The sequence below is a fragment of the Muscardinus avellanarius genome (genome assembly GCF_963383645.1).
Source record: "Muscardinus avellanarius genome assembly, chromosome: 2".
NCBI lineage: Eukaryota > Metazoa > Chordata > Mammalia > Rodentia > Gliridae > Muscardinus > Muscardinus avellanarius.
Window position 1 is genome coordinate 40,735,022 of NC_137787.1, and position 15,804 is coordinate 40,750,825.

Sequence of the window (15,804 nt, forward strand, 5' to 3'; positions counted from 1 at the left end):
GGACTAGATTTTTTTTTTTTAGGTACTTGCTATTTACCCATTTTATTTTATTTTTTTTATCTTTTTATTTTTTGGTGGTACTAGGAGTGGAATCCAGGGGCTTTCTACCTCCGGGATATACTCCCAGACCATTTTTATATTTTATTTGGAAACAGGGTCTCACTAAATTGCTGAGAGCCTCACTAAGTAGCTGAGGCTGGCTTCGAACCTGTATGATCCTCCTGTCTCAGCCTCCCAAGCGCGGGGATTACAAGCCTGCGCCACCACGGCCGGCTATTTACCCATTTTCATGGGAACTTATTAGCTGAAAAGCATCAGTGGCCTCCAACCATGAGCATATTCTCTCTGTTACAGCCCGAAGCATTCAGCAGCATCCTCCCGTCTCAGCCTCCCAAATGCTGGAATTACAGGCATGCACCACCATACCCAGTTCGAGACTAGATTTTTATAAACAAAGTATACACATTGTTTACTACTACTTTTGTGGGCAATTTAATTTTTTCTGGGATTAAATCCACTCCAGAAAGCTTCTTTTGAAAATAAAAATGTAGCCCTAATTTAGTCTTAATAGATCATCATGAGAGCCCTTGTTTTGAATCTGACTTCCTGGACACAGTCAAAGATCCTTTTAAACAGGAAAGTACTGTTATTTCAGCAATTAGAGTAATGGAGCTATTTCATGAAGAGAAAAGCTTCAGGAAATATAGCATATGAAATATTTGAACATTGCCTCAAGAGTGAAAAAGAGCAATCGAGAGTGCCAGATACTGTTTGGTTTTTTGTTTTTACTTTTTGTTTTTGGATTTTGGTGGCTTTTTTTGTTTTGTTTTGTTGGGTTTTGTTTTTGTTTTGTTTTGTGGTACCGGGAATGGAACCCAGGGGCATTCTACCTCCGAGCTACACCCCCAGCCTTATTTTTTTAGTCTTTCCATTTTGAAACAGGATCCCACTGAGTTGTGAAGGGCCTTTCTAAGTAGCTGAGGCTGTCCGTGAACCGCAATCCTCAAGTCTCAGCCTCCCAAATGCTGGGATTACAAACATGCGCCACCATGTTTGGCTTCAGATGTTGTTGTTGTGTTGGTGTCGTCGTACTGGGGATGGAATAGGGGCATTCTACCTCCAAGCTACAACCCCAGCCCTATTTTTTATTCTTTATTTTTAAACAGGGTCTCACTGAGTTGCGAAGGACCTAAGTAGTAGTTGAGGCCTCAGTCTCAGTCTCAGTCTCAGTCTCCCAAATGCTGGAATTACAAGCGAGTGCCACCACGACTGGCTTCAGCTTCAGATATTGTTGTTATTTTTGTTTGTTTGTTTTTTGTTTTTTTGGGGGGTTGCAGGTCTGGGGATGAAACCCAGGAGCATTTGACCTCCGAGCTACACCCCCTGCCCTATTTTTTAGTCTTTATTTTGAAACATGGTCTCACTAAGTTGCGGAGGGCCTCACTAGTAGCTGAGGCTGTCCGCGAATCACATTCCTCCAGTCTCAGCCTCCCAAATGCTGGGATTACAAGAGTGGGCCAACATGCCCTGCCAGATATTTTTTTGAGTGGCTGCCTTGTATCAAAAGTTGATTGTTGAATGGAGAGCATTTGTGGCGAATTTTAACATTACAACAGTGTTCACTCTTTTTTATTTTTGTTTTATTTGTTTGTTTGTTTTGTGGTACTGGGGATTGATCCCAGAGGCATTCTATCTCCAAGCCACACACCCAGCCCTATTTTATTCTTTATTTTGAAGCAGGATCTCTAAATTGCAGAGACCCTCACTAAGTAGGTGAGGCTGGCCAAGAACCTGTGATCCGGATGCACCATCATGCCCAGCTCCACTCTGTTATATTTATTTATTTGTTTACTTATTTATTTATTTGGGTGGTACTGGGGGTGGAACCCAGGGGCTTTTCTACCTCCGGGCTATACTCCCAGAAACTAAGTTGCTGAGGGCCTCAGTAAGTAGCTGAGGTTGCCTTTGAACCTGTGCAATCCTCCTGTCTCAGCCTCCCAAGCACTGGGATTACAAGTGTGCACCACCACCCCACTCTACTCTGTTTTTAAAATTAGGTTTTCAGCTGGGTGTGGTGTCACAGGCTTGTAATCCTAGTACTTGTGAGGCTAAGAAAGGAGGATAGTGCAGGTTGGAAGACAGCCTCTGCTACTTAGGCTCTCAGCAACTTAGTGAGATCTTGTTTCCAAATAAAATATAAAATTGGTTGGGGATGTAGCCTAGAGGTAGAAGGCCTCTGGGTTCCATCCTCATTACCACACACACACAAAAAGAAAAATATCAGTTGTCCAACTTAAAAAATGGAAAAGTCATTAATACAAGATTTGTTGCCAGACATTTCTTTTCTAGTAACAGGAAAACCTTCCTGCATTGTTTTTTGCTGTGTGTAATGCTGGGGATTGAACTCAGGGGGATTCAACCACTGAGCTACACCCCAGCTTTATTTTATTTTTTATTTTGAAATGCTCACTGGCCTCCAGTGACTGTAATCCTCCTGTCTCAGCCTTCCAAATACGGGGGTTATAGTTGTGCCCCATCTTTCTGTATTGTTTAGTTCAAGTCAACCAATAAGACCTGAACAATGAATTCACCTGCAAAATGCCAAGACTCTCTGCCCCTCCATCTTCTCTTCTCCCAGACACCTGATAAAAAGAAAAGTCTGTACCTCAGCTACTTAGTGAGGAGGCCCTTTGCAACTCAGTGAGACCCTATTTTAAAATAAGAAATAAAATAGGGCTCGGGATGTACCTTGGAGGTAGAAGGTCCCTGGGTTCCAACCCCCGTACCAATAAAAAAAAGTCTGTGGTTAAGTTAAGGCCTCAGGCTCTTATTTATTTATTTATTTATTTATTTATTTATTTATTTATTTGCGGAACTGGGGATGGAACTCAGGGGCATTCTACTTTCAAGCTATACTCCCAGCCCTATTTTTATTTCTTTTTATATTAATTATTTTGTGTGTATGTGAGAGAGATTTGAGATTGAACCCAGGGGCATATTGCCTCCGAGCTACACTCCCAGTCCTTTATTTATTTTTTATTCTTTATTTTGAAACAGGGTCTCACTAAGTTGATGAGGTTGGCTGCAAACCCAGATCCTCCCATTTCAGCCTTCCAAGTGCTAGGATTACAAGTGTGTGCCACCACCCTTATTCTGTTTTTTTTGTTTTTTTTTTGTTTTTTTTTTTTTCGGGTCTGGGGATGGAACCCAGGGGCATTTGACCTCCGAGCCACACCTCCTGCCCTATTTTTATTCTTTATTTTGAAACAGGGTCTCACTAAGTTGTGGAGGGCCTCACTAAGTAGCTGAGGCTGTCCGCGAACCACGATCCTCTGTTTTCAGCCTCCCGAATGCTGGGATTACAAGCATGCACCACCACACCCGGCTTTATTCTTTATTTTTTGAAACGGGGTTTCACTTAGTTAGGAAGGGCCTCACTAAAGAGCTGAGGCTGGCCTCGAACCTCCTGTCTCAGCCTCCCAGTACTGGGATTACAAGCGTGCCCCACCCTCGGCCTCAGGCATTTTTATAATCTCAACATTAGAATTTACAGAGGTATATGATCTTGTGCCAGCCATAGACCTTGTCCTGACTCTGCACACCACAGGCTCTCCTGGCCTCAGAATGTTCCGGCCCCTCCGGCTGAGTTGTTAGGCTTCCCTCATTGGCTGGGCTCTTGAATTGTGCTCAGTTCCTCCTGCCTTTTTCATTCCATGTTATTCTAACTGCAGATGTTTTCCATTTGCAACTTCCATCATAGTTCTTTCTCCTATTCTTTTTTTTTTTTTTTTTTTTTTTTTTCGTGGTACTGGGCATTCTGCCTTCAAGCTACACTCTCAGCCCTTTTTTTTTTTTTTCCAGTACTGAGGATTGAACCCAGAGGTGTTCTACCTCTCAGCTACACCCCAGCCCTATTAGTTATTTATTTTGCAGCAGGGTCTCATTGAGTTGCAAAGGGCCACACTAAGTAGCTGAGGCTAGCCTTGAACCTGTGATCTGTCTCAGCCTCCCAAGTACTAGGATTACAAGCATGCACCACAACGCCCGGCTATTTCTTTCATTCTCATAAAACATTTAAATAAAGCCAGGAGTGGTGGGGCACCCCTGTAATCCTAGTACTTAGGAGGCTGAGACAGGGGACTGCAGGTTTGAGGACAGCCTCAAGCAAGTAGTGAGTGAGACTTTGATCACCATAGCAAGACCCTGTTTCAAAATTTATAAAAATAAGCTGGGCGTGGTGGCGCGCGCTGGTAATCCCAGCATTCGAGAGGCTAAGACCAGAGGATCATGGTTCGTGGACAGCCTCAGCTATATAGTGAGGCCTTCTGTAATTTAGTGAGATCCTGTTTTAAAATAAAGAATTAAAAACAGGGCAGGGGGTGTAGCTCGGAGGTCGAATGCCCCTCAGTTTCATCCCCAGACCTCCCCCCAAAAAATATTGCAGTAGAGCTGGGGTGTAACTCAGAGGTGGGTACCCCCACATCGGGTTCAATCCCTAATACCATAAAAATAAATAAAATAAAAGCTAAACTTTACATATTTGTCAATGGGAAAGATGCTGGGCATGAAAGTAATCACTCTTAAGATCTCAAATTATTTCATGGCATTAGAGCATCAGTTTGAAAGTCCTATTCTTTAATTGTTAAGATTGAATGTAATCATGGGTATCTGGCCCAGATAGGAGACAAAGATACCAAGATACAGTGTAAGCAGGTACTTCCAGTGAGGATATGCATAGACACATAAGACCACATCAAGGACATCAGAAACTTCATGAGACTTGCACCATGAATTGAACATGCTCTGTACACATTTATCAACAATTAAACTTATAAGGTTTTCTTTATCAACATCAAGCAAACAATACTGTATGGGTTTTGCTTTTAACGTCTTCTGGGTGAGGTGGCGCACACTTATAATCCCAGCACTTGGGAGGATGAGACAGGAGGATCGCACAGGTATCAAAGCCAGCCTCAGCTATGTAGTGAGGCTCTCAGCAACTTAGTGAGACCCTGTTTCCAAATAAAGTATAAATAGGTCTGGAAGTGTAGCCTGGAGGTAGAAAAGTCCCTGTGTTCCAACCAACCCCAGTACCACAAAAATATTAAAATAAAATAATAATAATAATAATAATAATAATAATAATAATGTCTTCTTCATAATGAAGCTGTATTTGGTAATGTTACTTGGGGGATTTCTACAACAGTTATTAATCTTGTCCCATCTGGAAAGATCATTATTATGTGGTTTCCAGAAATCATGCTATAAAAATTACTAGTTCTTCCCAAATGTGACCTTTCAAAGATAAAGTGTTTCCTGTTTCCATAATGTCTAAAGTAGTTCTGTTTAAAGAAGTAGAGCGTGGTGGCGGACGCTTGTAATCTCAGCTTTCGGGAGGCTGAGACAGGAGGAGCGTGGTTCGTGGAGCTACTTAGTGAGACCCTCTGCAACTTAGTGAGGCCCTGTTTCAAACTAAAGAATAAAAAATAGGGCAGGGCTGTAGCTCAGAGGTCAAAGTCAATGCCCTTGGATTCCATCCCCAGACCCGCAAAAAAAAAAAAAAAGAAAAGAAAAGTCATGATGATATACTCTTACAAGCAGTGCTGTTTTGGAGGTTATTGATTAGTTAGGAGTGGGCCTTTAGTTACTGGTCAATTTACTTCACCTTCTAATGGATTTCCTCCATAAAGCGAAAGGTTCATTGCTAAAGTAACCGACATGAATGGAGTTTACACTTCATGCTGACATCTCTTTCGGACCCCAGATTAACGTTGCTGCAAAGAGGGGGATGAAACTTGTTGGATTCATATCACAGCATCGTCCACCCTCAAAATGCTGCAACGGAAGCAACCCTGATGGGGATGTGGAGCCAGCGCCGCACGGGAGACACAGCTCAGAGGAAAACTGCAAGAGCTGGAGCGAAGGCACGCTGAGCAGACCATCCTCGGAGAGCGGACTTGAAGAAGAACCACAGCCTGACAGCGGGCAGGGCCAGGGAGAGGGGAGCGGCAGCCCCAGCTCCTCGCAAGCGCGCAAGGGAGAAGGTAAGGCCAGACAGCAGATAGAGAATACACCTTTAGTCTAAATTTACCAGAGTATGTTTTCGAGGTTTTTTTTTTTTTTTATTACAAGGCAAACTAAATTTCTAGAGTTTATAAGGACTAAATGGACTTGTCATGACTAAATAAATTTTGTCATGATTTTTAAAAATTATAGCTGGGTATGGTGGAACACGCTTGTAATCCCTGTACTTGGGAGGCTGAGACAGGAGGATTGCAGATTTGAGAAGAGCCTCATCAAGTAGTGAGACTCAGCCGGGCGTGGTGGTGCACAATTGTAATCCCAGCATTCAGGAGGCTGAGACAGGAGGATCAAGGTTCGGGGACAGTCTCAGCTATTTAGTGGGATCCCTTGCAACTCAGTGAGACCCTGTTCCAAAATAAAGCATAAAAAATAGGGCTGTGGGTGTATCTCAGAGGTAGAATGCCTCTGGGTTCCATCCCCAGTACCAAAAAAAAAAAAAAGTAGTAAGACTCTCATCAACTTGGCAAGACCCTGTCTCAAAATAAAAATTAAAACAACAACAACAACAAAAAAACGGCTGGGAGTATAGCTCAGAGGTAGAATGCCCCTGAGTTCAATCCCCAGTACCACGGGGGGGAAAAAAAAAAAAAACTACAGCCAAGCCAGGCATGATGGCACATGTCTGCAATTCCATAATTTGGGAGGCTGATTTAAGACAGTCTTACCAGTGTAGCAAGGCCGTCTGCAACTTAGTGAGAATTTGTTTCAAAATAAATAATAAAATAGATCTGGGTTATACCTCAGAGGTAGAATACCTTTGAGTTCAATCGCCAGTACCATACACACACAAAAAGATATTATTACAACCAATCTGTAATCCCAGTACTTGGGATGCTGAGAGAGGAGGATCACAGATTCAAGGCCAGCCTCAGCAACTTAGTGAGACCCTGTTTCAAAATAAAAGATAAACAGGCCGGGCGTAGTGGCGCACGCTTGTAATCCCCGCGCTTGGGAGGCAAAGACAGAGGATCGCACAGGTTCGAAATAAGCCGCACACACTGGCGTAAGAGACCCTGTTTCCAAATAAAAAATGTAAAAATAGGTCTGGGAGTGTAGCCCGGAGGTAGAAGGGCTTCCAGGAACCCCAGTACCACACACACACACAAAAAAAAGATAAACAAGGCATGGTGGCCTATGCTTGTAATCCCAGTATTTGGGAGGCTGAGACAGGAGGATCATGGTTCACGAACAGCCTCAGCTACTTAGTGAGGTCCTTGCAACTCAGTGAGACCCGTTTCAAAATAAGGAACAAAAAATAGGCTGGGGTTGTAGCTCGGAGGTAGGATGCCCCTGGGTTCATCTATCCCCAGCACCACAAAAATAAATAAATAAATAAATAAATAAATAAATAAATAATAAAATTGGGCTGGGGTATAGCTCAGGGGTAAAATGCTCTTGGTTTAATCCACAGTCACACACACACACACACACACACACACACACACACACACACCAAAAAAAAAATTATTATAGCCAGAAATAAGGCAGGGCAGTGTTTTAGACTATAGTTCTCACAAGCACATCACACAGTGCTACCCACACAATGAAGCTTTGCACTGAAGATGGGTCTCCATGTGGTCACCCTCCCCTTTGTGAAGCAGAGGGTGGTACATGTGTCTGAAGAAAGGAGCCCCTGAGAGCTGCTCTGACTTATGTTTGTCCTTATAGTGTGAGAATTTTAGTTTGGGCCTTTCCCACTTCATGGATGGTTTTCACCTTTGAAAGTAAATGGACTTTCTTTGGTCATTAGCTGGAATATGAAAATGGCACTTCATGGTGAAGTAATTATCATAACAATGGTGCCTGCAGCCTAAAATAACTTCAAATAATCTTTTTTTTTTTTTTTTTTTTTTTTTTTTTTTTTTTTTTTTGCCAACTAGCAAGTTTTCCCAAGAAACCAAGAGTTTTTTGTTTTTTGTTTTTTGTTTTGTGGTACTGAGGTTCCTGGAAGGCCTTCTACCTCCGGGCTACACTCCCACCTATTTTATACTTTTTTTATTTTTGAAAACAAGGTCTCTTAAAGCCAGCATGGCTGGCTTCGAACCTGCGCAATCCTCCTGTTTCCACCTCCCAAGTGTGGGGATTACAATCGTGCGCCACCATGCCCGGCCTGAAACCAAGAGTATCTTATTTATTTTTTTTTTGCCAGTTCAAAGTTTTCTGGAACCTTACAGGCATGCTTTTCAAAAAGCACTATCAAAGAAAATCAAAAGCAATGTATACCATCGAGTTAACAGCATGGGCTCTGGAGTTAGAGGCCTTGGTTTCTTTACAAAAAGGAGATCATTGTAGGACCTCCCAGGTGGGGCTGTTGTGAGAAGTAAACAAGAGATGTCTGCAAAGTGCTGAGCCCAGAGAACTCTGAAGTCGGCTAATGGCCACTAGTTAATCCTTTGGTCAGTGCTGGGCTGGCGCATGGAGAGCTCAGGGTGGAGTTGTAGCTTGCTGGGTGAGGATGAGACAGCTCAACCTCCTGTCATGGCAGAGATCCAGTTGACCCCAGTCTCCTGAAGGGAAACTGGGCACTCTCCCCAACACATCATCTCATTTACCCACCAGAACCCTCTCCTTTTTTTTTTTTTCTTTTTTTGTGGTACTGGGGATTGAATTCAGGGGCATTCTAACTCTGAGCTATACCCCCAGCCCTGTTTTTTAGTCTTTATTTTGAAACAAGGTCTCACTAAGTTGCAGAGGGCCTCACTAAGTGGCTGAGCTGGCCGTGACCTGCCGTCCTCCTGTATCAGCCTCCTGAATGCTGGGATTACAAACGGTACCGCCACACCCGGCTAACCCTCTCCTTTTTTCACCAGCTCCCTAATAACCAGCCTGATTTTCCTGCATTGTGGACATTCTAGGAATGTACGAGTGAATAAGAGTTGTTGGAGTTGTGGTCAGATGCTATTCTCTGTCTTCTACCCTCTGCTGACTTCAGAGTCCATGCTTGTTCCCACCGGGAGTTTGAGCAAATCAGCTGTCTATTTGAGTCCTTTAAGTCCCAAGTTTAATCATTTAATGATCAATCTTTAGATTTTGCCTTCTAAAAAAATTCTATTTATGTATTTTGCATTACTGAGGATTGTTCAGGGGCATTCTACCTCTGAACTACACCTCCAGCCCTTTTAAAAAAACTTATTTATTTATTTATTTATTTATTTATTTATTTATTTATTTTGCAGTACTAGGAATTGAACCCAGAGCCATTCTACCTCTGAGCGACAACCTCAGCCCGATTTTTTATTCTTTATTTTGAAACAGGATCGCACTGAGTTGCAAAGGGCCTCACTAAATAGCTGAGGCTATCTGCAAACTGCGATCCTCCTGTCTCAGTCTTCCCAAATGCTGGGATTACAAGTGTGCACCACCATGCCTGGCTTTCCACTTCTCATTTCTATGAAAAATAGTCTAACATTAATGTGACATAATTTGATTAAACTAATTGGTATGTACTTTTTTTTTTTTTTTGCGGTACTGGGGATTGAATCCAGGGGCATTCTACCTCCAGGCTACACCCCAGTTCTGTTTTTTATTTTTTATTTTGAAACAGGGTCTCACTGAGTTGCAAAGGACTTCACTAAATAGCAGAGGCTGTCAGTAAACGGCAGTCCTCCTGTCTCAGCTTCCCAAATGCTGGGATTACAAGCGTGGGCCACCATGCCCAGCTAGTATGTACTTTCATTTTCTCTATACTTGTTTATATGCTTGAAAGGTCTCATGATTGATAAGATTTTAAAAATCTTTGATGAATAAAATTTTAACTTTTTTTCTTTTTCTCCTTCTGAATGCCTATCCCCAGATAGCAAATTGTATACTGTCTTCAATGTTTTTGATGATGATTCCACCTGCTGGACCTATCAGGAAGGCATCCTGTCAATGAAAGTAACAAGGAAAGGATCTGTCATTAGCACACTTGATGCTGATTGGCTAGAGTTAACTACCTTTTACTATAAGCAAGGCTTATCTTTAGTTGATTCTTTTGTATGCTGGGAAACACCTAAAGGTAAGTTTTATGTCAATGTTATGTCTTAAGAATTTGGACTTGTGTCAAAGTTGATGAAAATGTTTTTGTTTCCCAAGTTCTATAGTTTAAAGGAAATAGATTCCCTTCATTACTCAGCTGTGTCACTGTAACTTACAAGCTTACCCGTCCTTAAGAGTAAAGGGACACCCAGTGTCTGTGGTGGAATGGAAAGCAGGGTTTGCTGTTGAGTTGAAGCTGTTAGAAACAGACAAACACCATAGGACTGTCAAGAAATTTTCCAAATACGAAGTACTACAATAGCCCAACCTTTATCATATGAAGTTAGTGTATATTTGGCTGCCTATAATTTGAAGAAAAAGTAATCTTTGGTTCAAAAAGTGATGTTGACCCACTCTTAGGTCTTTTTGTCTTCTCTCTTTGTCATTCACATTTAGTTTACAAAGGGATACATAATCATTCCTGTCTATAAAAAAAACAAACAAATAAACAATAAAAAAAACTTTCCCCAAATGACTTTCTAGGATTTTTTATTTATTTGTTTTTGTTAAGAGAGAGAAATTAAGCCAGGCCTTATGACTGAAACATGAGAATCACGGGTTCTTGGCGACCTTAGCAACTAAGTGAGACTGTTTCCAACTAAAAAAAATAAAATAGGTCTATGGGTATAGCTCAGAGGTAGATCTCTCTCTCATGCTGGGTTCAATCCCCAGCATGAGAGAGAGAGAGAGAGAGAGAGAGAGAGAGAGAGAGAGAGAGAGAGAGAGGAGTTTAATGGAGAAAAAATGGGCTTTAGAATCGGGCAGACCAGGGCTTAAATCGTATCTTCTACTTATTAACATGCAATATTAGGACGTTGGTTGGGCTCACAGAGCCTCAGTTGTTGCAGACTTTAATAAGATGTAATATAAAGTTATAAAGTGGCTCCCACAGCACCTAGGCTTGCACAGAGTTCTGTTTGTTTGTTTTGGTGGTACTGGGACAGAACCCAGGGACTTTCTACCTCCAGGCTATGGGCTATACTCCCATACCTATTTTATATTTATTTGGAAACAGGGTCTCACTAAGTTGCTGAGAGCCTCACTAAGTAGCTGAGGCTGGCTTTGAACCTGCGCGATCCTCCAGTCTCCGCCTCCCAAGCGCGGGGATTACAAGCGTGCGCCACCACGCCCAGCATGGAGCTCATTTTCTGATGCTGCTTTTCTTCCCTCCACTTGTTGGGTGCAGTTTAGTACTTTTAGTTAGAGTCAGCTATTTGGAAGTTAATTTTATGCTTCAAAATGTTCATCTTTCCTTCCTCCCCCAAAGAGTCTAAGCTCAAGCCATTTTGAATTTTGATTTGTAAATAACTGCCTAAGGAAAAGCGCAAACACTCTTCTCACAGTCTCTCTCAGGCATCCTTGCCTCAGGCTTTGCCTGATGAAAATAAAATTAGCTACAGCAGTTGCCAACCAGAGACTCTGAGGGGCTTTTGTTCTTAGAGCCTCAGAACTGTTGAGAAAGCCTGGGGAGACTCTCCCCTCTTGGCAGCTCTGGAATGTTTTATTAGACATTTTATATCGCAGGCCAGGCCAAGCCCCTCCTCGAGAGCCACTGCAGTCTGTGGGGTCTGGCCAGAGGGTGTGTCTGTCGTGGGGGACTTTTCCAGGGCTGCAGGGACGTTGCAGAGGGGAAATCATGAGCCACGTCCGCGTCTCTGTGAGAAGCCAGTCAGAGGATGCGGGGCTGAATCGGTAGCTTTGTTCTAGGATGTTTGACGCCTGACATCTGAAGCCCGTGGGGAGACAATGCAGATTTTGTTCCATCTCGCTTCTGTCCTCTCCCCAAATGTTGTCAGAAGTCAGCACACCACGAGAAATCAATGTCTGGTTTATTTAAACCAGACGTTGCTCAGAAGTTTAAATATATTACCTCACAAATCCCACTGAATAAAACACCTTGCCGGGTGTGGTGGCGCACGCTTGTAATCCCAGCATGAGGGAGGCAGAGACCAGAGGATCGCAGTTCGCTGACAGCCTCAAGTTACTTAGCGAGGCCCTTCACAACTCAGTGAGACCCTGTTTCAAAAATAAAAAGACTAAAAAAAGTAGGGCTGAGGGTGTAGCTCGGAAGTAAAATGCCCCTGTGTTCCAGCTCCAATCAATCTCTCTCTCTCTCTCTCTCTCTCTCTCTCTCTCTCTCTCACACACATACACACACACACCTGACTTTTCTACTCACCAGCCTATAAAATGCCCACCATCTTCAGAGCATAGTCTTTCTCCACCTCAGAATGCCACTTTTTTTTTTCCTTCTGGTACTGGGAATGGAAGCCGGGAGCATCCTACCTCTGATCTACACCCCCAGCCCTATTTTATTTGTTATTTGGAAGCAAGGTCTTGCTAAATTGAGAATGCTGGCCTTGAACCTGTGAGCTTTCCAAGCACCGGGATTACAGGTTTGTGCTACCACTCCTGGCATAAAACACCACATCATAAGACTACATTTTTATTTTTTATGAATTCTTTCCAGATTGCAGTGTATTCATTTGAAAGTATCACAGTGAAGAGCGGGGTGCAGTGGTAACACTGAATTGCCTATCCCTCATTGCACATGTGTGGATATTCCAGGCCCTTTGCCAACACTGGGTTTACAGCCATGACTGAAATGGAGCTCTATGCTCTCAAGGAGCTGGCATATATGTAATAACTAATCTAATATCTAAGTCTAACTGGCTATGGGGGCACATGTTTGTAATCTCAGTACTTGGGAGGCTGAGATAGGAGAATCACAAGTTCAAGGACAGCCTCAGCAATAGTGAGACTTTCATCAATTTAGCAAAACCCTGTTTCAAAATTTTAAAAAACAGGCATGGTGGCTCACACTTGTAATCCCCATGCTTGGGAGGCTGAGACAGAGGATCGCACAGGTTCGAAGCCAGCCTCAGCTACTTAGTGAGGCTCTCAGCAACTTAGTGATACCCTGTTTCCAAGGACTTAGAACTTCACAATTTTAAAGATTTGATTCCACCAGTCACTTTGGTATGACAATAAGCACAGCTAAAGGAAGTGGAACATATACTATAAGTAGAAAACCAACTCCAAACAATAAACTTTGTTCTTGGGAACCACTCTGAAGAATGTCAGTTCTTTGTGATCTTCTGCCCCAAACACTGTGATGTAAAAAAAAAAAAAAAAATGGCATGAATGACTTGCTATAAAAGTTCATAGACTGTTAAGAAAAAACTAAAAGTTACATTGAAATTACTCTTGTCTCTGTTATATTAAAGCTTAAAATATCATTAGAAAACTTTGAAGGCCTTTATTACTTAGAGAACTGTCAACCAAGGAAACTTTGATGCGACATTGTGTTGCATAAAAACCAAAACGTTCAACTAGCACATGACCATGGGAAAAAATGTCTTCTATTGGAAAATTGGAGACAAAAGAATTTCCATAAAATCAATTTAGTTTAGGACAGCTGGTTATTATCAACTACTCAAAAAAAGTCAGAGAGGCCCTCCCTTAAAACTTCCTTCCCAGCAGGAATTCTTTTGACAATGACTTCTGTTTAGGGTCTTCCTGTTGCTGTTTATTTGGCAGAGGGGGGGGGGGGCTTTTATGTTTTTTAATGCATCATTGTGATAAAGAATTGTTCTATATTTATATTTTTAAAGAGTTTCACCTCACACTAATGTCAATATAAAACCTCTTAATTTCAGGATTACCATTTTTATCTTGTTTCTCTTAATGGAATAATTGACAAGTCAGAAATCAAAATTTGATTTCAAGGTAAAGGTCATTTCTGGATGCTTTTTAGGTCAATTTTCCACTTGCTTCTCACTGTATCATATGGTTTAATCTTGTTTCTGCTATATTATAGTTTTCATGTACATAGTTTCATTTTAATTTAATAACGTATAAATTTGTCTTTACCTTTGGGGGAAAGGACGTCCTCAAGGAGGTGGCAAATGTTTTTGATTCTGCAGAAACAAATGTCTTTTAATTGATATGTTTTTCTTTCAGCTTCCTTGAAGGGTTATTCAGTGATGATTTAGCCCATCTTTAGAAACAGCATTTACAGCTCTTCTTAGTTGTGTACTTTTCTTCACAGGAGACCACTTGCCTAAATCTTTGGAAGGATTTTTTATCTATGAAGAAGAAGGTTCTGGAGTTCCCGGTTCTGATAGGAAAGGCAATGACGCCATCATAGTAGAACAATGGACTGTCATTGAGGTGAGCCGGCTTTTTTTTTTTTTTTTTTTTGACAGTTTACCCTGAGCTTTCTATTTAGTTTGACACGTTTAAGACCTTCATTGCCTGACACATGCAATATCTGTATACACAGATTTCCCCAGTATTTGGAATGTCATCACAAATACATGAACAAACTTTTTATGCTTTACCCAGCTATAACGTAGTGACACCCTGTTTCAAAAATAAAGAATAAAAAAAAAATAGGGCAGGGAGTATAGCTCGGAGGTCAAATGCTCCTGGGTTCCATCCATCCATAGACCTGCAAAAAAATTAAAAGTTAAAAAATTTTTAAAATGCCGGGTGTGGTGGCGCATGCTTGTAATCTCCGCACTTGGGAGGCAGAGACAGGAGGATTGCTCAGGTTCGAAGCCAGCCGCACTGGCTTCAGAGACCCTGTTTCCAAATTTTAAAAAGTATAAAAATAGGTCTGGGAGTGTAGCCCGGAGGTAGAAGGGGCTCCAAGAACCCCAGTACCACCAAAAAAATAAAATAAAATAATTTGGGCATGGTGGCACACATTTGTAATCTCAGCATTTGGGAGGCTGAGACCAGAGGATCGCGGTTCGCAGACAGCCTCAGCTACTTAGTGAGGCACTCGTAATTTAGTGAGACCCTGTTTCAAAATAAAGAATAAAAAAACAGGGCAGGGTGTATAGCTTAGAGGTCAAATGCCCCTGGGTTTCATCCCCAGACCCACAAATGAAAATATTTTTAAATTAAAAATAAATAAAGTTAATGTGCTGCTGGGCACTGTACAAGCATGTAATCCCTGTATTCAGGAGGCTGAGACAGGAAGGTTACAGGTTTGAGGCCATCATGCAGTAACTTTGTGATACCCTGTTTCAAGATAAAATAAATAATAAATAGGTCTGGAGATGTAGCTCAGTGGTAGAAAGCCTGTGGGTTCAGTCCCCAGTACCACACACACACACAAAAAAAACTCAGCCTTTGGAAAGCTGAGACAGGTTCATGGACAGCTTCAGCTACTTAGCGAGGCCCTTTGCAACTCAGTGAGACCCTGTTTCGAAATAAAGAATTAAAACATAGGAGGCCGGGCGTGGTGGCGCACGCTTGTAATCCCCGTGCCTGGGAGGCGGAGACAGGAGGATCGCGCAGGTTTGAAGCCAGCCTCAGCTACTTAGTGAGGCTCTCAGCAACTTAGTAAGACCCTGTTTCCAAATAAAATATAAAAAATAGGTCTGGGAGTATAGCCCAGAGGTAGAAGGGTTTCCAGGAACCCCAGTACCACAAAAAAAAAAGTAGGGAAGGGGGTATAGCTTGGAAATAGAATGTCCCAGGTTCCATCCCCAGTACTAAAAAAAGAAGAAAAAAAGAAAAGAAAAGTAATGTTAAACTTTTTAAAGATAAAATTATCTTGCCATAAATAGCATTAGGTTCCGAAAGCTTGAGATTCTAACCCTAAACAAACAAAACCCCCTGGCACTGAGATTCACTCTACACAGTGATTGTGCAGATGGTTGAAAGTGAAAGAAATTCAGTCACTCAGCT

General features: G+C 42.0%; 1 protein-coding gene across 1 annotated transcript in view; it reads left to right on the top strand.

Moving 5' to 3' along the window:
* The window catches only part of RFTN2 (raftlin family member 2), a gene marked incomplete at its 3' end in the record, with an annotated part of 67,352 nt that overhangs the window by 27,272 nt on the left and 24,276 nt on the right, over positions 1-15,804 (top strand). Inside the window, exons 4-6 of the mRNA XM_080689097.1 lie at positions 5,765-6,044; positions 9,878-10,081; positions 14,153-14,274. Of these exons, the coding sequence (XP_080545223.1) occupies positions 5,765-6,044; positions 9,878-10,081; positions 14,153-14,274 (606 nt within the window). The remainder of the gene's footprint in view (positions 1-5,764; positions 6,045-9,877; positions 10,082-14,152; positions 14,275-15,804) is intronic.